The 25,654-nt window shown below is 40.5% G+C and overlaps 2 protein-coding genes across 3 annotated transcripts in view; both read left to right on the forward strand.

Moving 5' to 3' along the window:
* gabra5 (gamma-aminobutyric acid type A receptor subunit alpha5) overlaps positions 1-25,654 on the forward strand; it is a 90,322-nt gene that overhangs the window by 42,661 nt on the left and 22,007 nt on the right. The window contains exon 10 of one of the 2 annotated variants that reach the window (XR_008301053.1): positions 355-3,699. Coding sequence is in view for 1 of the 2 variants with exons in the window: in XM_026945590.3 (XP_026801391.2) it covers positions 355-657 (303 nt within the window). In the remaining variant the exon portion in view is untranslated. Of the gene's footprint in view, positions 1-354; positions 5,977-25,654 lie in introns of those variants that run through there. The other variant, XM_026945590.3, reaches the window with a different exon arrangement.
* Positions 12,664-25,654, forward strand: part of LOC113545932 (gamma-aminobutyric acid type A receptor subunit gamma3) — a 106,487-nt gene continuing 93,496 nt past the window's right edge. The window contains exons 1-2 of the mRNA XM_034310640.2: positions 12,664-13,067; positions 15,674-15,822. Of these exons, the coding sequence (XP_034166531.1) occupies positions 13,006-13,067; positions 15,674-15,822 (211 nt within the window). The 5' untranslated portion in view covers positions 12,664-13,005. The remainder of the gene's footprint in view (positions 13,068-15,673; positions 15,823-25,654) is intronic.

The raw sequence follows: 25,654 nt of genomic DNA on the forward strand, positions 1-25,654 counted from the left end.
ACTTCACCATGTTAGATGATTGTACATGTTTTTAAATCCGTTTCTATAGTGGAGCGTCTGCTGTAAAAGCGAGCGCATTAAAACTAGCGCATTAATAGAAACCTGCACTATACTGTCTGAGCTGCTGTTATGGACCAATCAGAATGCGGAGTTCTTCTTCTCTCTCCGTGGTGTCACTGTGTAATGCCTGTTGTGTGTCAATCAGAACTGGATCTCTGTTAACAAGCAGGCCATGACCTTCAAGCCGTTTCATTATCTCCGATCACGCCGGCGCTGTCGCATCATCTAGCTCACTCTTCGTCTTTATAGGTCACTGTCAGATCTAACAAACCAAAATGTCACTTTATTTTGCAGAAAAAAGACCCGCTGGCGCTGTCCAAGAAACCCAACAACACGTGCTCCACCGGCATGAACTTCACGGCCAACATCACCAAAGACTCCGCCATCGCCACCATCTCCAACAGCACCACCGTGCAGATGAAGAGCTCCGAGAGCAAGTCCACGCCAGACCCCAAGAAAACGTACAACAGCGTCAGCAAGATCGACAAGATGTCCCGGATAGTGTTCCCCGTCCTCTTCGGTACCTTCAACCTGGTCTACTGGGCCACGTACCTCAACAGGGAACCGGTGATTAAAGGAGCAGTTTCGCCTACATAGAAAGTTCTCGCATTCGTCCCCTTCCTTCTTTTTTTATCCCTTTTTTCTTGCCATTCTTAATAAACTGGAAGGAAAAAACACCCAATGTCCACCATCGCATTATCATTATCAGATTATTATCACATCTCTCCTGCACTCCCCTCTATTTATTTTTATTTTTATTTTTATTTTCGTTCTCAGAGATTGCATGATCAGTTCGAAGCTCTGCAGGAACACCGTCTTATTGCCATGTCTGCCTTGACTTTCTACTGTATATTACTCTTCTATTAGGATTTCAGAGAAGATTGTTAAATTTCCCTTACGAAATCTTAACGTACTCCACGCGAACAAGGGTTTCAATCACGATAGCTCAGTTTGCGACTTTCAAATATGACAAAATATGAAGAAGAATATGCATTTGGCATCTACATGAGCTTATTGGTCTGTTACAGTGCCTTGCATAAGTATTCACCCCCATGGACTTTTCTGCATTCTGTAGTGTACTAAAGTGGAACTGATTTGTACTAAACTGCCATTTAATTTCCATAATATGTCTAAAAAAAAGCATACATTTGTTGATTTCATAAGTATTCATCAACAGCCACAGATTCTCAATCCGACCTGGGTCTGGGCGCTGACTGGGATGATCTAGAACATTCAGGTTCTTGGTTTTGGAACCACTCCAGTGAAGCTCTGTCAGTTTACTCAGAGTCGTTGTCCAGTTACAAGGTGAAGCTCCGCCCCAGTCTTAAGTCTCTTGTAGACTAGAACAGGTTTTCTTCTAGGATTGCTCCTAACCCTAACCCTACCCCTCAGCCCTGACCAGTTTCCTAGTCCCCCATGATGAAAGGCCTCCTAAGAACAAGATGCTACCACCCCCATGCTTCACAGTAGGCACGATGTTCTCAGGATGATGAGCGGTGTTGGGTTTCTGCCAAACAAAGCACTTTGTGTCAAGGCCAAAATCTTCAATCCTTGTCTCCTCAGACTAGAGAACCTTTTCTACATGTTTACTGAGTCACCAAGATGACCACCAAGATGAGTCACGCAGCTGACCACTCCTCCGTACAGCCCAGTTTTGTGGAGCTGTGGTTGTCCTGTGAAGAGCTTCTCCTGTCTCAGCTTCAGAGTCACCCTCAGCCTCTTGGTTTGTTTCTCTGACATAGTAGTGGACTTAATGTGGCTGCGCGGGATGTTAAAAAAAATGTGATCTTGGTTTTCATGATGCTGTTCGTTTAGATATGTTCTCGGTAAGACTTTCGGGTCTCCCAGGAACAGGTGTATTTACACTGAGATCACATGACACTTTACTTGCACACATGCCAACTCCATTCAAATAATTATGTCACGTCTGACAGAGAGGGGTGTGTGTGAATACTTATGCAATCACAACTTTTATATTTTTATTTGTAAATAATTTTGCATCCTATTGATTTCACCTCCATTTCAATATTATGGGCCCTTTTGTGTAGATTCATGGCATAAAATCCCAATTAAGTCCATTTCAGTTCCATATTTAAACGTTACGACAGGTGAAAACGTTCAGGAGGGGTGAATACTTATGCAAGGCACTGTATATGTAAATCATCACGAAGTCAGAAATGCCAAATGCTATGCAAAAAGAATTTTCTATTCTATTGGTATTGAAATGCTTATATTGAAATATATCGCTTTTGTATGAATGAGCTCGAAGCTTCTGGTGTTTAAGTTGTCGCTTGAGCATTTCGGAGCTGCGAGTGCCGAGGCAAAGCAGACGATTAGCCATGCTAAAAGTGTTGCCTTCTTTCAGAGAGTGCACTAAAAAAAGAAGAAAAAAAAAAAGATCGCTTTTTAAACCAACTTTTGAGTCTATTTGTTATATAGAGCTTGAAGCCATTTTGAAGTACTGGGCTGAACCTTTGCATTGCGCCGTCTAGTGGCAGCTTTTATAACTTTTGCTCTTTAATACTCGCAGTATGTGGAGTAAAGGAGGTCGGGTTGCAGTTATGACTTTCAAAATCACTTGTATATAGGCTGCGTGTGCTTTCGCTTTAATGTCCGAGAGAAATAAACGTTGTGCTACGATGCTATGCTAAAGAACGTGCAGCTACAGAAACGCAAACGCGAGCATTTCTGCATTTCTGCATTTCTTTCCTCCCACCACATCCTCTCGTCAATCCTCTTAGTGTGTAGCTTTGCTTCTACATAATCTTTTTACATTGTAGTGATATGAATCGCTTATAAACTTATTTATCATTAAGACGTTGCGGCTTGCTGGAGCACAGCACGCAGAGAGCTTTTCAGAAGCCATAATTTGTTGACATTCTTTAAAAGAAAGGCTTGATTTTTTTTTCCCTTCGTGCTACCATGGAAACGAATCGACACCAGTTTCCATCAGAGTTAGAAAGGAAGAATGAAAAGATGTTTAGAGTAAACAAAATACATATTCAACCAGAAGTGACCCTGAGCCTGAACAAGAGAAGAGCGGAGATGAAAAAAAAAATGTGTGTGTTTTGTGTGACAGAGACAAGAAGGAGTTTTTAAAGAGAAAAAAAAGAAACTAAGAAAAGATAGAGAGAGAGAGAGAGAGAGAGAGAGAGAGAGAGAGAGAGAGAACTGGTTACTGGCATAATGGCAGATTGAGAAAAGAAACAAACAATGGAAAAAAAAGTGATAGTGAGTATTAGTTAGGGAGCAAAAGTTTGTACCCCCTCCATTGTTTTTGAATGGCATAAAGAAAAAGGTCATACAGTACTGTGCAAAAGTCTTTAGCAGCCTGTACTTCAGTACAAAAATATTTTAAATCCAAACATTAGTTTTCCAGCACAAAATGAAATGTTCCAGAAAAATGTTTGTATGTCAGTAAAGAAAGCAGCAGATTCCATAAGAGACACTTTTCAGATAAAAACATAATGAAGGCTGCTGGGTTTCGCTGCAGAAATAAGAAGCGAGTCGACAGTCAAAGTCTCCAGAAGAACTGTGGCTGCTTCTGCAAGATGCTCAGTAACACTTCCAGCTCATTTCCTTATAAAACTGTACACACTGCACCTCAGATACTGCTTTATTTATTTAAAGTGAAGGATCGTCACATTAAATATTGACTTTGTTTCATTTATTACTGTTTACTGCTCTTTATAGGATTTTTTTTAATGTAGAAACATTTAATTTCATTATATTTTGAAGGCATCTCTACATTTCTTTGCATGTGCCTAAGACTTTTGCACAGTACTGTATATACTGTATATATAAGTCCTGGAACAAGGTGAAAATTAAAAGTGAGTGAATATCTAAGGAACCAAGAGGATCCAAAAAAAAAAAAAAAAGAAAAAAAGCTGTTCAGTGGATGAGAAAGAGGCAAAGAAATCAGCCAAGACATCCAAGTTTGACCAAAAATACTACAAGTCTCGTGGCTGTAAATCTTCTTCATTTTCTCCTAAGGGGATGCAAACTTTTGCACTTAGTGATAGATAGATAGATAGATAGATAGATAGAGGGGCACAAATTTGGTCTAACAAATGTAAAGTAAAGTCTTAATAAAGCTGATTAATTCTGTATAACATACAGCAGCTCGGACACACACTGTGCAACTGCCTCAGATTAAATGTCAATTACGTCTCCAGTCCCTTCAGGCTAAAAAATATTAGCAACTCCGCAGCACTCAGTGTTAATGATGTGTTAATTCTGGGTGTGAAATCTTAAATTAAAAAAAAGACGCCTTTTCTGGACTTGGTTCGGAGAATATCTTCAGTAGGGTTTGAGACAGATTCTCTCAGTGACCTGTTTGTTTCTGCTGATTGAAACGTGTTTGACATTTGCGTGAGATTCTCTCAACCTACAGCAATGCTGATATAAAATACTAACAGGTGCCGCTGTGCATGAATGCTGTTTTCCACGCCAAATCAGAAACAGTAGCTCCGCTAGCACGGGTGGACGAATCATGTATTTATTAGCTAACCCACAAGGTCGAAGCTCCAGAGTCCTGCCCAGTCTCAGGTTTTTCCCCGGAAACCAAACTGACGAGGCTAAAAAGTGGAAACTAACGTAATGTGATAACATATTGTGTTATGTTTCTAACAAAGTTTCTAATAGAGCACAGTGTGTTTGTGGCATCATCAAAACGTTTCGGCTAGGAGGTGTGCTGTTCTGTTCCTGCATCACTCTTAAAAGATATTCATCTAGATATTCGTCTATTAGTCAGGCTAGCGTCTTTATTTTTTCTCAGCATGTTTAACCTTTAGGTGACATTGTGTAGTAAACAGGACAGTCAGTCTACATGACAGTTTTACATTCGATTTTATTTCGCTTGGTATCTTCAGTGTTTCCAAATACATTGAATAAATAAATGAAAACTTTTTTTTTTAATTCTACCAACTTGCCACAGTAAACAAACATTTTGTTTTAATTTTGCTGAACTGAAAAAAAAAAATGTTACAGCATATTATTTCTGTCCAAGGTCAACTTTTTTAGTGTACTTGCATGTTCCTGATTTAGAGATTTCGCGAAGATCATCCCCGGTGCGTTCATGCTAGTTAATCCAGCTAGTAAAAGCCAATGTGTGTAGTGCAGCAGGCGGTGGGATTCAGGAAGAGTGGCGTGTGCTACATTTACTGCATCGAGGTGCATCACATCACCATGGAGCGTATTACATTTTAAACACACCCTGGAAATCAAAACGTTTAGTTTGTGAACGTCAGTAAGGAGTAAGGTTTTTGTAGTTCAGGCAACTAGCGTTTAAAAAAAAAAAGAAGAACCTGGACGTGAAATCTGTTCCAGGATACTGATTTGTCCACTCATGACTAGACTTCTATATACGTCAGATTATGAAGTTCGATTTCCCATCAAAAAAAGTAAAAGCCCCTCTATCACTTTTGTGCTGATAGATAGATAGATAGATAGATAGATAGATAGATAGATAGATAGATAGGTAGAGGCCAGGGAGGAAGTGATTGAAACACATGTGTCTGATTCACACCCTACAACTTTAATTCAGGTTTATAACCTCTTATTACACGTCTGTTATAATAACACAATCCCACACACACACACACACACACACTGTGCTGTGAGGTTAAGTGCTGATGTGAACGTGAAAAGGTTCCACGATTGTACTGAAATCATTACATTATGAATTTAATGGAATTATTATTGCTATGTGAATGCTGTTCAAGGAGAAGCGGATGTCGTTAACAGGAAGAATGAGTGACGAGCTCTCGGGGAAAATAAGGATGGTTCATTCGGTTGCACAGGATTGTGTTGTTTTTTTTGTTCTTCTTTTTAAAACTAACAATTATTTCAGTGATGTACATTTGTCATGTAATATGTCTCAAGCAATAAAACTCATGCCTGATATGTTGACTGATATATTGGTGTTATTTTGTTTTTCTGATAAGTAACAAATTTAAAGAATTTTTTTTTTTTTCCCAAAAAAAGATTGGGGAAAAATATCAGGATCCAGATGTTCAAAGCAGCTGCAGTCAAAGTCTAACTAGTTTTGCCCCAGGAACAGGGCAAAACATCTGTTTTTGTTTTTGTTTAATGAACATTTGTGTCACAAATATTAGAAAATATTTTCCACTTTCAAAAGTTAGAAATATTCCGTACATCGAATGATAAAAATCACAATGAAGTCTATTTCAGTTCACTACAAAATGCAGCAAAGTTCAGGGGAGTGAATACTTATGCACAGCACTGTGTTTGTGATTAGTATACTAAAGCATCACTGCACTGAGAAAAGACAACATGACAAGCTGCGAGTGTTTATAGCTGCTATAACGTAAGTGACAACAGGAACTAACTCACTTCATAGATATTCCACAGTGTTAAATGTAACTATAAATGGATAAAAGTATTGTTTAATAGATAAAACATTATAATCGTTAGCAAAGTGCTGTAGCATGGGAGGAATAAAACGCTTGGAGACATGGTCATATAGCTGGCCAAATATCATTTTTGTTTTTAAAACAATGACCAAACACAAGGCACACTGAAGGAAAAAGGATACAGCAAGTACACACTGGGGTCAAAGGTCACTAACCTGAACTGTTGTTACTGCAGAGTCTGTAATGGTGTAAAATGGAGAAATGCTTTCAGAGAAGCTAAAATAAGAGCTTAGAGTTCAGTTACACACCAAACATCTCTCTCTGAGGAACAGCACTGGACCTTCCTCGCTTTAAATCCCGGAGAACAGCTGGTCTCCTGCTGGGCCTCTTCAGTACAGTAGATCACTCACGTCACTCCGCATCACTCACGTCACTCCACATCACTCATCATCACTCACGTCACTCCGCATCACTCCCGTCACTCCACATCACTCATCATCACTCACGTCACTCAGCATCACTCCGTATCACTCATCGTTACTCACGTCACTCACATCGCTCATCATTAGTCACGTCACTCACGTCACTCAGCATCACTCACGTCACTCCGCATCACTCCGTATCACTCATCGTCACTCACGTCACTCACATCGCTCATCATTACTCACGTCACTCACGTCACTCAGCATCACTCACGTCACTCCACGTCACTCCGCATCACTCATCATTACTCACGTCACTCAGCATCACTCACATCACTCCACATCATTCATCATTACTCACGTCACTCCGCATCACTCACGTCACTCAGCATCACTCACATCACTCCGCATCACTCACGTCACTCCGCATCACTCACGTCACTCAGCATCACTCACATCACTCAGCATCACTCACGTCACTCAGCATCACTCACGTCACTCAGCATCACTCCGCATCACTCATCATTACTCACGTCACTCAGCATCATTCATCATTACTCAGCGTCACTCACGTCACTCAGCATCACTCACGTCACTCAGCATCACTCCGCATCACTCATCATCACTCACGTCACTCAGCATCATTCATCATTACTCAGCGTCACTCACGTCACTCACGTCACTCAGCATCACTCACGTCACTCCACATCACTCATCATTACTCACGTCACTCAGCATCACTCACGTCACTCAGCATCACTCACGTCACTCCACATCACTCATCATTACTCACGTCACTCAGCATCACTCCCGTCACTCAGCATCACTCATCATTACTCACGTCACTCAGCATCACTCAGCATCACTCACGTCACTCAGCATCACTCACGTCACTCCACATCACTCCGCATCAGACATCATTACTCACGTCACTCAGCATCACTCATGTCATAAATAAAATGTAATACCCAATCAATTAATAAAGAAAGAAAGAAAGAAAGAAAGAATGAATGAATGAATTTGGAAAAAAAAAGCAATTAATGAAATTGATAGAATGAATTGTTGAGTGAATAAAATGTGCTGTCCTGTAAATAAATAAATATACATAAACATATATTTACTGTATTTATTTATTTATTTATGTGGAAGGTTGTGGGAGATGATACTGTATTTGCACCATGTTTTATTGTATAAGAAGCAAAAAGGCTTGAGACAAGCAGCTGAGACGTAAAGTTGGCATTCTGGGTGGTGAAAATTAATGAATTAATTAATTATTAGTATTTTTTTTTCTGTAAATCATATTATTTTATATTTCATTGCACTGTAGAATGATCTGGAATAATGAGTAATAAGTTGAAGCTCACGCTGGGTCAGGCTAAAAGCACACTAGCTGTATGGTTATTAGCGGATACAGACACACACACCGACACACACACACACACGAGTCCCGAGTGGAAAAATTCCACATTTTAGTGTCTGCATTACTGCAATCAGCCACAAGAGGATAGTGTGTCATGCATGTGGCCTGGAGCAGAGCTGGATGTTATTCCCAACTCACACACACACACACACACACACACACACACAAGGGCCTGGAGTTGGTGTTTTTTAAAACATTTTTAAATTTCCTTTCACACTCATGTTTGTGGTTGTGTGAAGTAAAATTGCGTGTTGTGTTTGTCAGCGTTTCTGCTCACAGGTTGTGTGTTTTTGCTTGGAGGAAGAGCTCGAGCTGTGTTTTTCTGTGTGTGCAGGTGCGTGGGCGAGAAGCTGCATGTGTTCCCCCTTAGCACAACACACACGCACGCACACACACACACACACACACGCACGCATGCATGCACATGAAGAAAAACAGCAGCGACGCTCGACAGCACCTCGGTACTCCACGCATCAGGGTGGCGCAGTGTTCAGGAGCGCCGCGTAATCGATGTGCAACAATCAGCAGCACCATCACGCTGATCAGCACGAATCTGTAGCCTCCAGCTTCCTAATGAATAGCAGCCCTCATGCTCAGTCTGTACTGTACAGCGGAAAATACATGCCTCGCTTTCATGGAGCTTAATGGAGCACAAAAGCTGTATTTTTAGAAAATTCGTGTGTGTTCTAGGCATCTTATAATCCTTTAGGATGCTACATGGAACGTTTTTTCTATGCGTGTACCTAAATGTACGTTTTTATTCCCCAAAAATGTAAATAATCCAATTACTTATTGGACTTTTGATGAGTTTCAAAAGTGGCTTATGCTCTATTCATATTCCTGAGAAAAGAGATTCCAGGTAGATCTCTAGTCCCCTTTTTCTGAAAAGCAGCTACTTTTAAAGCTCATTAAATGTCGGCTCCTGGATTATTTATGTTATTTGTGCATTGTTGAATGGATTAAACACGGAGCTGCAGCGCAGTAACGGTATCTTTCAGGTCACTCGGGTGTGGCGCTGGTTGAAATGATGGTTCCACAAACTTAAGAACCCTGAAGTGTTCGTACTTCCTGAAAAAAAAAAAAGAAACAGATGCTTCATGAATCTTTTCTACCTTTAAAAAAACTTTAAATCTAGAATCATTGTTCAATTTGTTGTCTACGTAGAGAACATGCTCAGAAAAAAGGTTCCATCTTGCCAACAACGCATTCAAGTTTTTGAGAAGGAAAAAAAGAAGGTTCTAGCTTCTTAAAGGGGATTTATTCAGGAATCCCCGATGTGTAAGGATTTAAGGAATGTTTAACGGTTGCTACCTTTTAGATCGAATCATTAAAAGAAAAAAAGGTAAACGTTCTGCTGTGGCGTTTTACTTACGATCTTATCAGCTTAAAGGGTTCCCCGAGAGGCCCAGACCAAATAGATTCCAATCCAGATCTAGATCTAAAGCTCTTTTCCTGAAGGTACAAAATCATTACTGCCTCTAAGGCTCCAGAGTTCGATCCTGAGCTCGGGTCTCCTCCGGGTTCTCCGGTTTCCTCCCACCTCCCAGAAACAAGCCAGTCGGCGGATTAGTGCCTCTAAGTTGCCTTTAGATGTGAATGTGTATGTGTGTGTGTGTGTGTGTGTGTGTGTGTGTGCACGGTGTCCTGCATCAGTCTTCCAGGGATACACTCCAGATCCCAAAGCGTTTACTGAAGAGGAGTGAAAGGTACAAAGAGTGAGTGCTTTCAGCCAGGGTTAAGATCTCAGGGTTCTCAGGTGTGTCACATTTTTGCTCTACATAATAATTTAAAATGAATTAACTCCATTTTCAAGTTCACACACTGACATGTGAAGACGCATCAAAATCCCGAGTGTTAAATTCGCTCACTCAGAAGAAGCGTTCCTTCAGCACACCTTTGTGATCCGGGGTTAATGATGGTAATCACTGTAGATTACTATGAAAACATTTCACACTCCGCTCAGACCACTGCACAAGCCTATGCTGGGAAACGTCTTAAACGCTTTTTTTCTTTCAGTTGAATGGATTGTTAACACTTTGATATCGCTTTGTATGAAATGTAGCAGGAATTCCTCCTGCACTTAGTTTAGCTGTTCTTTAAAGTAATAAATATATGTAAATAAAATCAGCGCACTGTGGCGTCATGAGCAGCGCCGGGTGAAAGATCGCCTTCAGAGCCGCGGGTTGCGCATCACTATCCAACTATCCAATCCCTCTCGGCTAGTTTAGAGTCAGATCATTAGCGCATGCATGTAAATAAGCGTTAAAGATGGAAGTGTAATTTGTAGCTTGTGTAAGGTTGTTAAAGGTGCGTTATGAAAGACTTTGTGAAGATTCGGTCTCTTATGGCTAAATAGGTGGAGCTGAATAGGATTTGACCCCGCCCCCCATTCCTGCAACTGTACACAAAGCTCCGCCCCAGAAACTGCAGCACATCATAATTTTTTGTAAATGTATCTTCCTGTACTGGAGGTTTCTCACCATGTTTTTTCTTTCCCAACAAACTGAGATGGGGCGGAGTCTGGGGGCGTGTCTATAACATGGAGTCTGGGGGCGTGTCTATAACATGGAGTCTGGGGGCGTGTCTATAACATGGAGTCTGGGGGCGTGTCTATAACATGGAGTCTGGGGGCGTGTCTATAACATGGAATCTGGGGGGAAGTGTCTACAACATGGAGTCTGAGGGGAAGTGTCTATAACATGGAGTCTGGGGGCGTGTCTATAAAATGGAGTCTGGGGGGAAGTGTCTATAACATGGAGTTTGGGGGGAAGTGTCTATAACATGGAGTCTGGGGGGAAGTGTCTATAACATGGAGTCTGGGGGCGTGTGTCTATAACATGGAGTCTGAGGGGAAGTGTCTATAACATGGAGTCTGGGGGCGTGTCTATAAAATGGAGTCTGGGGGCGTGTCTATAACATGGAGTCTGGGGGCGTGTCTATAAAATGGAGTCTGGGGGGAAGTGTCTATAACATGGAGTTTGGGGGCGTGTCTATAACATGGAGTCTGGGGGCGTGTCTATTACATGGAGTCTGGGGGCGTGTCTATAACATGGAGTCTGGGGGCGTGTCTATAACATGGAGTCTGGGGGTGTGTCTATAACATGGAGTCTAGGGGGCGTGTCTATAACATGGAGTCTGGGGGCGTGTGTCTATAACATGGAGTCTGGGGGCGTGTCTATAACATGGAGTCTGGGGGCGTGTCTATAACATGGAGTCTGGGGGGAAGTGTCTATAACATGGAGTCTAGGGGGCGTGTCTATAACATGGAGTCTGGGGGCGTGTCTATAACATGGAGTCTGGGGGCGTGTCTATAACATGGAGTCTGGGGGCGTGTCTATAACATGGAGTCTGAGGGGAAGTGTCTATAACATGGAGTCTGGGGGCGTGTCTATAAAATGGAGTCTGGGGGGAAGTGTCTATAACATGGAGTTTGGGGGCATGTCTATAACATGGAGTCTGGGGGCGTGTCTATTACATGGAGTCTGGGGGCGTGTCTATAACATGGAGTCTGGGGGCGTGTCTATAACATGGAGTCTGGGGGTGTGTCTATAACATGGAGTCTAGGGGGCGTGTCTATAACATGGAGTCTGGGGGCGTGTGTCTATAACATGGAGTCTGGGGGCGTGTCTATAACATGGAGTCTGGGGGCGTGTCTATAACATGGAGTCTGGGGGGAAGTGTCTATAACATGGAGTCTGGGGGCGTGTCTATAACATGGAGTCTGGGGGTGTGTCTATAACATGGAGTCTAGGGGGCGTGTCTATAACATGGAGTCTGGGGGCGTGTCTATAACATGGAGTCTGGGGGCGTGTCTATAACATGGAGTCTGGGGGCGTGTGTCTATAACATGGAGTCTGGGGGCGTGTCTATAACATGGAGTCTGGGGGCGTGTGTCTATAACATGGAGTCTGGGGGCGTGTCTATAACATGGAGTCTGGGGGGAAGTGTCTATAACATGGAGTCTGGGGGGGGGCATGTGTCTATAACATGGAGTCTGGGGGCGTGTGTCTATAACATGGAGTCTGGGGGCGTGTCTATAACATGGAGTCTGGGGGCGTGTCTTGTAAACACAGAACAAGCAGAAGGTTATGAAAGACAGCTCTCCATGCAGGATTTCTCACTTGTGCTGAGGTCATGGCTCACACTTTATGCTCTACACGTTTTGTTTGTAATGTTGAGAACATTTTTTAAAAATAAACAGACCTTTAACTGAAGTGTGTTTAGATATTTTCTTGTCCTGAGACAGTTTTTGCTACTACTTTTCTTTTTTTTTTCACTGTAACAAACGAACAGTGGTTCAACACCTTACATGTTCGTGCCAACCCGTTTTCACTGGGCATGACGTAATGAGGAGAAAGGGGCGGGGCTTGTGTGGCGCTCCTGGTCGGCAGGTTGTCGCGCGCGCAGGAGTTGCGCTGTGCCTCGGCAGCACGCGCGCGTCCGCCGGCGCAACTTCCCCCGCACAGCAGCGCTGCTCCCGCACCGCCATCCTCACCTCCGCACCTGCACCAACTTTTCAGCAGGCTTAAACACACACACACACACACACACGGAATGTCTCTCTGAATCCTGCCTGGAGATCTCATCACGGTTCGGGTTCGGGTTCGGATTCATAGTTGGTGCTTGGAAGGAAAAGGCTGTGAGACTGTGCCACTTCTTCTTCATCATCTTCTTCATCTTCATCATCTTCTGCTTCTTCTTCTTATCAGAATCTGCGCTGCAACACGGAATGTTAAACATGTCGGCCAGATTTCTGCTCCATGTCGTACTTCTGTCCGTGTTGCATGCATGGTAAGTGCGTTCTCTCTCTCTCTCTCTCTCTCTCTCTCTCTCTCTCTCTTTCTTTCAATGAATCCAGATAGCGTTCTCATGTCCACTGTGTGTGTGTGTGTGTGTGTGCGCGCAAGCAAAGAAATCCGGTTTAATAGCCTTAAAGTTGCAGAACCATCTCCAGAACTTGCACCTGCTCTAATCTCTTACACTGAGTGATGCATTGAGACTGGATCCTGATGCCTTCACATGATCTGGAATGCTTCCTGCATGCATGTGTATTTTATTTATTATTTATTTTTTTATTTCTCAGCACCTCGAAACCTGCGTTATAGAGATTATTCCATCACATGGAAGTGTGGAAAGTCATCAGATGCCCATTTTTCTGCACCTGACTGAAGTGATGCTCAAAAATACCCATTCCAGCATGATCACATATCACAACCCAAACAGGAATTATTTCATCATTATCTGATTAAAATCAATCTTTCCAAATGTTACTTCACAAACTTTACATTGCATTGCAGTGCACTTATTTATCTATTTAACCCTTTCATGCACCAGTTCTCTGAAATAAAAATATATCCAGATCTTTAGATCTATTTTTTCATCACTGAAAAGAGCAAACTGCATGTCATATGAATTTTTGCTTTTTTTTTTTTTACCCTGAATATATCTTATATTAAAAAAAAAGTCGATTGAAATAAGTGAAAAAAAAGGACAAAAAATCATCCAGGAATTTAAAAAAAAAGTCTGATGCATTTATAGGTAACAAAAAAGCAAAAAATATAACATTCAGATCTAAAATATTTAATGATGATGACCATGATAGAAAAGATCATTTTTTTGAAGGAAAATATAGCAGTATTCTTGATATGTACAAAATGTACGCAGGTTAGAAAGGATGCATGATGCAGCTGAATTAGGAGAAAAAAATATATATATTTTCTAAAAAAAAAAAAAAAAAAAAAAAAAACAGCAACCAAAAACATTGAACAGTTCACTGGAGTCTGGAACAAAAATAATTTTTTTGTACTATTAATTTGTACTTTGCAATGTTTTCATGTAGAATATTTGTAAAGATATACCAGAGACATGCAGCATTTATATTATCATTATTATTATTATTATTATTATTTTTATTAATGTGATGTTATTTTTATTTTATGTACATTATCTCAGTAGTCTTTATGTTACCTCTCTACATCAATTTTGTCCTCTAAAGTTGGTGTATATATATATATATATATATATATATATATATATATATATGTAAATACATTTGACTTGCACTCAGAATGACATTCTAGAAAGCAGCATTACAGTAATTACAAATTACACAATGCTGTGAAGTGATTCATAATTTACATTTTATATTTTCATTTAAAAATCTGTTTAATTGATTATTCATAAGTTTGGACACTGAGCAGAAAGGATTAACACTGAACACTGCAACATACTGTAGCACTGGGATACTGTGTGTGTGTGTGTGTGTGTGTGTGTGTGTCGTTCAGGCAAAAAAAAGCTCAATTTAGATTGTGAAATAATAATGAATTCTAAATAATGCCTCCTATTTAAACCCTAGACATGTTGAGTCCATTTAATGCACAATGCATCTGGAGTTAATTTTCATCTTCATACATCTTCATTCTTCATATTCTGTCCAAAAAAAAATCAATCACTATCAATGATCGATAAAAAATTCATTATAATATCGATATATTAATATAGTGCCTTACATACATTTAAAATGCAGCTCAAAGTAAATAAAGAAAAAAAGGAACATAATAAAATACTAAAATAATAATTATTAATGAAATAAATAGTGAATGAAATAATAATTATACAAGCTAGTTAAACAGTAAATTGAGAAATATTTCTTTTTCTTTTAAGCATGTGATATCCTGAGCATGACGAAGGTTTAATGGTATGTTCCAGATCTTTTGTGCATAAAAACGAAGAACAGCAGCTCTGACAGTAGCGCAGGTTTATATTCATGCGCTCGTTCTAATACGTTATCGTTTCTATAGTAACAGCTCATTCGCAGCGACGTGTTACGGCGCATGCTCCGCAGAAACATTAAAAAACCGTGTGAAATCGTCGATATGTTGAGGAGATGTTTATTTCACGTTTATGGAAGGAGTCTCCAGTGTCAGAGGTAGAGCTGTACCTTTCCTTCAGCACAGAGGAGTTTACGCTTCTTTGCGGTTTCTCAGTAACGTGACAAGCTGCGTTATTTTTGTCTTATTAACTTGAAGAGAGAGAATAAAGACTGTTTATAGCTGCTATAACATTTGTGAGAACACTTTCATGGACATTCCACAACATGAAGCTATAAACGGATAAAAATGTGACCTTTATGAAATAAAGAATTGTAATTGTTGCTGTGGTATAAGAGGAATAAAGCAGTTTGTTGTGGTAGCAGCAAAGCCACTTTGTCACTGATTATTTTCCTATAACAGCACCACACACACTGGTTTATTCCCTTATAACAGCACCACACACACTGGTTTATTCCCTTCATGGTGTATCTGCTGCTGGTCAGAGCACGCCCAGTCGTGAGAAGTAGTTTATGATATACAGTATAATATATATGTGTATAATAAGAGATGTGGTGTCTCCTGTAGTTCTCAAACCATCGCGTCTGAAGACGAGGAGTACGACGATGTGACCGTCAGTCAGATGCTGTCACCGAAAAAGAACGAGATGGACGCCACTCAGATCCTGAACAACCTCCTGAAGGAGTACGATAAGAAACTCCGCCCTGACATCGGAGGTGAGTGGACTTCACTAATCACGTTTTCTCTGGAGGTTCGGCTTGCTTTCAGAGGAGTTCCAGTATCTCCTTCTAAATAGTTATTACTGTTTGCGTTCTCTGAGGTGCTGCAGGGGAGAGTGGGGTCAGTTGTAACGCTATCAAAAGCACTCAAGTCACATTCATACTAGCAATTTGCTCTCGTGTGTGTCTCCTGTCCAGCGTTCATTCTAGTCCAGAAGAGAAACAGTATTAACTCTAAATAGTCTAACACAGATTAATTAACGCTCTAATCATTGTGAAAACCGTTTACAGCTAACTGTACTAGCTACATACACTCACCCGAGGCGCCAACGATCCCTGCTACTTCCTTTAATGCTTTTCTTTGTAATGCCTTTGTCTTCCATTTTTGTGCATCAAACAGTAAAAAGGAACTAAGTGCAGGTAGGAACTAAAGGTGTGAGTGGGGAACTGAAGAAAGGGCGGACCACACGCACCATAGAAACGGTCCGAGGAATCATTCGAGCGAGTCGTTTGGATTTATTGCTTTACTGCATTATAGCTGAAAAGAATTGAGAAAATCTCGGATCATATGTCACTTGTTGTTTGAGGCTGTTGCTGAAATCGCTTTGTCTCTTCCTGGTGTTGAATGTGAGGTCACGCTGCGCGTAGTCAATCCCAGGTCTGAAGAATTTAACATCAGAAGTCAGATTTTGTGGTTTGAATATAATGTTTCTCATCTGGAGAGCTGACTAGCTGACTGTCAGTTAGCATGACTGACCTACAGGGTGTCCCAGGCGTCTCCATACAGAGGGACTGTGTATTCCAGCACCACGTCGGTTGTCTCTTTATCAGTGGATGTTCGTGGACGTCCACGTCTCGGTTGGTCTGCAACACTTCCAGTCTTTTCGAATTTGTTAATAAGTTTGGCGACAGTGTGGTGTGTGATGTGCTCGCCGTGTTTCCTGTTATAGTCCATTGCAACCTTGTGACAGCTTCCTGATCCAGCCATGAGAATGATTTCAATACGTCCTTCTTTTGTCAAAGGCGTTCTTAAAGACTATCTGAAAAAAAAAAAATATATATAATATAAACTAAGAATGAAAAATTTTGGAAGACATTTTGCTAAAAAGTGTTCATTTCGCCTCTGTATGGAGACTTTTGGGACACGCTGTAGCTGACAGTGCATCAGGTTTCAAGATGGCGGACAGTATGGGGTCAGTAACTGCTTTATTTTACAAAATATCAGCTTCCTCTTGCTTGACAAATGGTTTCCTCTCTGGAAAAGATGAATCTCAGAGCTTCGAGTGTTCCATCATGTGGTGCTTAGCATTTATAAGGCTGCTTTAGCTTCATCTGGGGCAAACATTGTACAACTACGTAGGAATTCTCTCCTGCATGATAAAATTCTATATGTAATGTATAGAATTACAGTAATGCTTACAGTATCTCTCCCTCTTAACGAATGTAAACATATGGCTTGGTAATATTTTATTTAGAAAATTGATCAAAGGCAGTTCCTACTCTCATTTTTAAAAAGTGAAGCGCTTTAAGGTTTATTCGGTTGTTTCTACGTAAGTAGATCGCTGCAAGAGGTTTCTTCTGGAAGCAAAGAACCCTTAAAGAACCCTTCGTATAGCCGTAACGTCCTCTCAGTGACACTTTACAGTAGGTCCTAACTGTGACATTGTTTCATTGGGGTCCACACGGAGCCTAAATGGTTCTTCTAAAGAGACCACGAGTACAGGTACGTGTTTTTTGGTACTCATCGGTACCAGTACGGATACGGAAACGAGTAACCTGCGGCATCATGGAACATTTCATTTAGCTTTGTTTAAGATGTGATGGAGTTTAAACACTGTTTCTAACAGAGAGCGTTCAGAGAAGTATCAGTGATCTTTAAAAATGGGAAGCGAGGAAAAAAGTGGGCGTGGCTCAGTGCTCAGTGCTCGCTGAAGTGAAATGCTCTCTCTCTCTCTCTCTCTCTCTCTCTCTCACGTGTGACAGTTTCTCTGCACGCTCAATTCACTGCTTCACCTGCGTGAGCACGCGGTTTAAACGAACTAGCTAGCTAGCCAAGTGTGAAAAATGTAGCTAGCTATTTATTGCTTACCTTCATCCGGAAATATCATTAATAGATGGGTGAAATTCGCTGTTATGCTTTTCGGTACGTAATCGATGTTGATAGTGGCTACAAGTCGTTTGTGACAAACATACTGTTGATCATAAATCGTAAAATACGTCCAGATTGCTGATTTCGTGCCGTCTGTTTATTAGCATGACAACGTATACTAGGTATCATTGTGGATATCGAAGCATTTTTTTTAACGTGTATTAATAAATGAGCACCTGATAGTGATAGTATCAGTATCGATGAAATGTTTCTAGTCTGATTTTTATCTTCTCACTTATTTTACTCCACACCTGATCAGAGTGCACGATGCTAACGTTAGTAAAGCGTGTTCTTCTTCTGTTGTTGTGACGTTAGGTCATTTGCACTGTAGTTTGAAAAGAACAACAATAAAAGGTTTAGGAGATCCTTGTGAGCGTGTCATCGGTCTCACTCTGACTTAGCGCCATGTGCTTTTATTCCTCACAGTGTCGTAGTAAACGTGTTGAATGACTCGGGGTTCACGCCTGTAGAAAGTGAGTCATGAGAAATTTCCCTCACTGCTTGTGCTTAGAAAAGTCGGAGGGGTCAAAATGGAGTGTGATTGATTTTTTTCAGTGTAGTGGAGTGCCAGAAGAATCCAAGAAGAATCCAAGACATCCATGAAACGTTAGTTAAATGAGGGTTTTTCTGGTGTGCAGAAATGTTGCTGTGTGTAAGCTGTACTGTAAGTAGCTGAAACAGCGTCATTCTCCTTCACTGTTCGTCTGAGGAATTTATTCGGGTCAGATGTTTCGCTTTGTGCCTCATTTCTTGTATTTAATTTACATCAGATGAAGAACATCTTAAATTTAAATATATCATGTTTCTCCCACCGCTCTAAAGCAGTATGTAATGAATAAAACACTGTGTGCAGCGCTGTTACAGTAAACTAATCAAAGACGCGGTGGTGTGATGAAGCCGAGTTACTGTTACCACACAGAGGTTGATTATTTTCCCATAACAGCACACCCCCAATGTTTCATTCCTCTTTCACCGCCAACATTAGAAAATCACTGTCATTTTTTTTTATCCGTTTATAGTTACATTTAATGGAAAAAGCTTCTCTTTGTTCTCTCTCTTGAAGTTTCCTAAGACACAAAAATGCAGCTGCTGAGAAACTACAAAGAAGCGTAAACTCTTCTGTCGTGAAGATGTGTTAAAAAGTTACAGCTTTACCTCTGACACTGGAGACTCCTTCCATCAACGTTAAATAAACACCTCCTTATGGAAAACTTCACAGCATCAATGATTTTTTTAATACGTTATAAAGTTGAGCGAGTGATTTGCTGCACTGTTATCAGAGCCGTAGCTGAAACAGCTAGCGCCGGATTAGCCGTGACCCCTCGATGACCTCAGGTGTGTTAGTGTTACTCACAGGCGTAATGTGTGTTCAACGCCGAATCGACTCACCTGCAGGAAGTGAATCAAACGTGCCGTGCGTTTTGGTTTGCAGCGTTTTTATTTATTTATTTATTTGGACGTATATGTGTGAAAGTGCTCTACACACACACACACACTCACACACACACACACACTCTCACACACACACACACACACACATGTATTAACCTTTACAAGCAGCACAGCGTTTTCTGTTGTGAAAAACCAGTCAGGAATTGCGAGCTGCTACAATAAGAACAAGCCTCAGTGTCTGCGTCTGTCCTGAGCTGTCAACTCAAGTGCATTGTGGGTAAACGAAAGGGTTTCTAATATACTCCATGCAGCTGGGTTCTCCCTTTTTTCCAACTCTCTCTCTCTCACTCTCACTCTATCATTTCTGTGCCGACAACATTTTGAGAGCCATCCATCTGCCTGTGCTGTTTATTGCTCTACATGTGAAGAAATCGATAGTGACACAATTTAGAGCCTGTTTGATCATCGAATTATGTACAAGCTCAGTTTGTCTCAGTTTGTTAAAAAGCCTAGACATTAAATTTAACTCTTTGTAGGTAACTGTTCTGTAATGATCAGTATTTAAGGACAGAACAGTGGATTATGTAGCACGTTTTGTCACGTTATGGCAAATAACTATAGACAACAATGGTACGTTATTTTGTTTTGTTTATGATTGGGAATTGTGAGATTTTTTCAATTTTCAAATAAATGGCTGATTATTATTACAATATTTTTAATATTTCAGTCTAAATCTCTCTATTTGTTTTTAAAGCATAGATTTGTTCTTGTGTTTTTAATGCTTTTATTGTAGAAATATTCATATTAAATCATAATTTTAGGAACGTGAATTTCCAAAATTTTAGGAACGTGAATTTCATGTTTGTTATAACACCAATGCACTGTTGAATTCCGGACTCTGATTGGTCAGAAGGTGGTGATTAATTCTCTATAACAGCAGCTTTGACAGTAGTGCAGGATTATATTAATGCACTTCTTCTAATATGTTATCATTTCCATAGCAACGGCTCATTCAGCGGACGCTCCACATTAAAATACGTGTGTAATTGTTGATATTTCGAGGAGACTCTTAGTTAACATTTATGGAAGGAGTCTCCAGTGTCAGCGCTTTGTAACAGGTACATGTAACAGGAGCATTTCTTTGGTGGAAGAAAATAATAGAACACTTCATGACGTGCTGTTACGGGAAAATAATCAACGTCATGATGGCGCCAGTAACTCCGCTTCCTCACACCACCCCGTCACTGATTACTTCACCATAACAGCACCACACACAGTGTTTTATTCCAATCTTAATGAATATGTTCTCAAAATAACCAAATCGTTTTTCTGAGCTTACATTCAAAGTTTGATGGTTTGTTTTTCTTAAGGTCAAAATTCCAATTAATTCCAACCACAAGTGAAGTTATTTTCTTCAAAGCACTAACACACACACACACACACACACACACACACATCTAATGCGTACTGACAATTTCCCCCAACTTTCAGAGCCAATTAAGAGCTCACTGACAGCTCGGATTGCTTATATATATATAATTCCTGGCTCACAGTACACGTTTTTAAATTATAATACACTCAGCTGGTTGTCCTTCAGTCATCGAAGCCTCCAAGACTTGAGAGTGATAGAGACGTTTGCTGTCTGGTTGCAGAAAAAAATGCAACAAAATCAGTTTTGCGCTGTGCAGCATGAGCTGGGAGTGTATCAGAAACGAAACATTCATTTTTTCCATATCGGTAAGGTTTTTGTGTAAGGAGGGTTCTCCTTCTAATAACACTGCGAAGCTAACTGTAATTACAGCCGATGGATTTCGAAGGATTAGAAACTTTACAGTCAAACTTTGTTCAAACCTGTTGAATATTTACTGAGGTTCTGTGTTAGCTGGGTACGTGCCTGCCGTCATGCTCACATAGAACCACAGGAGTAAAGAACCTAATCAGGTAAAAATAATAAACAAGTGGATGGCGATAGATGGAAATTATAGTCTGTACTTTGAAGTAAGTATCTGATCATACACCGTGACAAGCCTAGTCTGTATGATTGTTTTGGAACGCCCACTTTTCACAAACTAATCAAAATCCAGTTGGATAAGACCAACGTCCCTGGAATCAACCTCCATCAGAGAAAGAAATGGGTCCAAATATCCTTGTCATGTTGTCTTTAAATTTCACACCAGCGCCCGTGACTGAAGGGTCTAACTTTGGATTAAGTTGAGATTTAAAAGGTAGACCAATGCTGGGACATGTGCAGTTGTCAAGAGATGGAGCAGCCTTAGCATGGACTTTCTAAGGATCACCTGCTCGTTCATGCAGTTATCCAATCAGCCAATCACAATCATGCAGAAACTGGTGAAGAGCTTCGGTTAATGTTCACATCAAACATCAGAATGGAGGGAAAAATCTCCGTGATCTCAGTGACTTTGATCGTAGCAAGAGTGTTGGTTCGAGTATTTCAGAATCTTTAGACCTGGTGGATTTTCACACAACATTCTGCACAGAATGGTGCGAAAAACAAAAAACATCCCGAAAATCAACACCTCGTTGATGAGACAGGTCAGAGGAGAATGAACGGAGCTGACAGGAAGGCTACAGCAACTCAAATAGCCACTCTTTACAGCCGTGGTGAGCAGAAAAGCATTCCAGAGCATAAACATTGAAGCGGATAGGATCCACGTCAGGATCCGCTCCTGTCAGGGAAGAACAGGAATCTGAGGCTGCAGTGGGCACGGAAACTGGACAGCGAGCAGGTGTGCAGGTGTTCCTAATAAATATACAATAATATATGACTTTTAGCGCTGACCCCTGAACGACCTCACGTGTTAGCGTGTCTCAGGTATCGAACGTGTCGCACCTTCATGCTCTCCTGGAAGCCTGGGTTTGATTTGAGTTGATTGCGTTTCTCCCTGAAAGCATATGCTTACAATTTAATTAATGTCAATTGCGAGCGTGGTTAAATTTGATGGAGTAGCAGTAAGCCGGCGGCGCTGTGTACGCTGTGTACGCTGTGTACACTGTAGATTAAGGTGAACGAGGGGATATGAGCCATTTTTTTGTCCATCTGTGACACACTCACAGGACTCGGGGGCTCTACTTATTCAGATCAGCTTTGTTTCTTTATTAGGCGCCTTTTTTTTCGCTCTTGCATTAACCCTCGGTCTGCTCGGCTGCTCTGAGGCTAATGCACTTCTCATTACTGACTTTCAGCTGAGCGTCTTCAACATTCATTTGTAGTGTATTTTGTTGCTCAATGCACATTCGAGCTAAACTCAGACGCTAACAAGGTCGTATTTTAAAAGACTTTTTTTTTTCCATGGCTGCTGCTCTCACAATATTGTGCGTGGCAGGTAATAAAAACATGAACACGACCGGCGTCGTTAATCAGGCGTCCGGGAGAAATCACGGCTGTTAATGGTTCTGCTGCGGTAATGGAGAGTAATTTCAGTTCTGAGACACGACTCACTGTGAAAGTTAGATAAATTGTAGAATGAGTGTGTTTACATTCGGTCAGTTTTTGCACACATATTTAGCAGATATTTGGTGTCAGATCTGGAAGAGAAGCTCAATTGAACGCTGATTAAAGGCAGTGAGATGTCTCGAAAAATGTACGAAATACAAAATATAAGGAATAAAATGCTGTGTGTCATGCTCTTATAATAAAATAATCAACAACAGGATTACTGTTACCAGCCCAAGATTAATTAATTTCAACCACCATATGAAAGCAATTTGCCAACAAATAAAACTTTTTTAGTTATTCAAGATTGACATGTTATACTTTTTATCCATTTATAGTTACATTTAATGTTGTGGTACATTGTAGCAGCCATAAACAGCTGTTCCTTTTCCAGCTTTTCTTTTTTAAAGTTAACGAGCTCGTCATGTTGCAGGGAAACCACAGAACGTAAACTCCATTGAAACCAAATACAAAGCACTGACACTGGAGACTCCTTCCATCTGTCATGGATTCCCTGTCACAGTGCAGTGAGCACAGAGCGCATTGTCCTCCATATGCTTCTGTTTATGTGCTTTTGTTTTGGTTCTAGACCTGTCATTGGTTTGTTACCTGATTGTGTGCACCTGTTTCATGTTTATCATGTGATTCGTTTGTTCTTTTATTCCCTGCTAGTTTTTTTTTGTCTTATTCTGAAATTTTATTGTGTGTTTATTGTTATGTCCAACAAAACTCCTTCTGAGTTGTGTATGACTTTATATTTTGTTTTCTTTTCTATTTTTCGTGATTTTTGATTACGGATTATCCTCGTTTAATGTTACCTGCCTGTGTTTGGACCCCTGTTAAGGACAATGATATGATTCTTGGACAGCCTTAAATAAAATATGCGTTAAGTTGCATCCTGCCTTCATGCTACATCCTAGCTGCATGTTACACTAGCGATTACACGCCATTTTTAATCTGTATAATTATCATCATCAATTTTTTTATTACCATTAATAACCCTGTGATTTGCAGAGGTGCTGTTATAGAAAATTAATCAACACCAGAATTCAGAAGCATCCTCATGAAATCCTAATCAGGTGAAGTGAAGGTTAAAGGTGTGTGTGTGTGTGTGTGTGCGTATGTAATGGCACCTGCTGTCACAGTGCCCTAATTGTGTCGGCTCTGTTTCGGGATACAGTATGAAGGGAAAATCCCCCAAAGTGGGTCAGTTTTCTGTCTTACCACTTCGTCGTGCACAACAACAACAACCACACACTCCACACACACACACACACACACACACACACACACGCACACACACTCCACAGGCACGAGAGCACACTATCAGCATCCAGCAGTCAGTAATTATGTGTGACACCGGGCACATTGGTGTTTAGGCAGCGCCTCGTGGCCGTCGATGCGAGTTTTCCTCAAGCAGCAGGCGGAGATCAGGAGCGTCTGAACAATCCACCTGCATGTCGCAGTCCTCACACCGAGCGTGTCCTCTCACAATGAACAGCTGTGTGTTATACAGCACTCGTTTGTGTTAGCCGGGAGAAGCCGAGATCACAGAGAGAGAGAGAGAGAGAGAGAGAGAGAGAGAGAGAGAGAGAGAACGAGGAAGAGAAACACCATCAGACCGAGAGAGACGAGGCAATGGAGTGTGGGAGGGAGACGGATAAACAGCCTGCACGAATATCACAATTCGCAGTTTGATTCCGTTTCAGGCTAACAGTGCGGCTGTAAATCGATTCTTTTAATCAGCGTTTGATTTTTTATTTCTGTCGACAATATTATGATCTTTTTATCGCCATGAAGAACCACTAGGCTGAATATATTTCTCTTAAGCTGTCAAAAGGATTATCGCTCCTCTTTTATTCATAATTATTCATAATGTCATATTACAAGTTAAAGAAATCACAAAATACCATGTTTGTTTATTTATTTATTTATTTATTTAAATTTATTACAATTTAAAGCTTTTGGCTAAATAGTAACAGAGGATAAAATGTCCTAGCAAAGAGGAATATGAAGTTGTCAAAAATGCAAAAACTAAAGAGAATATAAATCAAAAAAATTATATTATGATTTATTTCAGAATAAGGTGAAATAAATCATAAAATAAAAATTTTATAATTTTTGTTAAAAAAAAACAGAATTAAAATAAGTAAGTGAAGAAAAATAGAAATGGAAATAAAACTAGTTAGATACTTCAATTATTAATTAATTAATTTGTTTGTTTATCAGGATAGAGAGATAAGATAAGAGTGTGTGTGTGTGTGTGTGTGTGTGTGTGTATAGGTATGTGTGTGTGTGTCAGTATATGTATGAACGTGTTTATGGTTATTTGTGTGTGTGTTTGTGTGTGTGTGTATGTATAGGTCTGCGTGTATGTGTTTGTGTATATTTATTTATTCGTGTGTTTATGTGCACATATGTCCATGAATGTGTGTGTGTGTGTGTGTGTGTGTTGAATCAGTCAGTCATTATGAGGAGATGTGTGTGTGATTTGAGTTTCAGAGCTCAGCACAGGTGCAGCTCCTCTCTCTAACGTAAACACTCTGAAGTGCCTGATTTACACTGAGGGCGCATTTACTTACGCAACGCGTACTCCGCTTCATCCCTCATATGCACACAGCAGCGGATTCTGATTGGTCCGAATAAACCCATTGATTTATTTTCTATAACAGCATGGGGCATTCCACAACATCAAATGTAACTATAAATGGATAAAAAAGCATGACAGATTTTTAATAAATGTATTTTTCGTAAATAAAAATTTGCCGTAATTGTTGGTGTAAGAGGAAGAAAACACTCAGGGACGTGCTGTTACAGGAAAATAGTCAACGGCA

Source organism: Pangasianodon hypophthalmus, chromosome 2 (genome assembly GCF_027358585.1).
Source record: "Pangasianodon hypophthalmus isolate fPanHyp1 chromosome 2, fPanHyp1.pri, whole genome shotgun sequence".
In the NCBI taxonomy this organism is placed as follows: Eukaryota; Metazoa; Chordata; class Actinopteri; order Siluriformes; family Pangasiidae; genus Pangasianodon; species Pangasianodon hypophthalmus.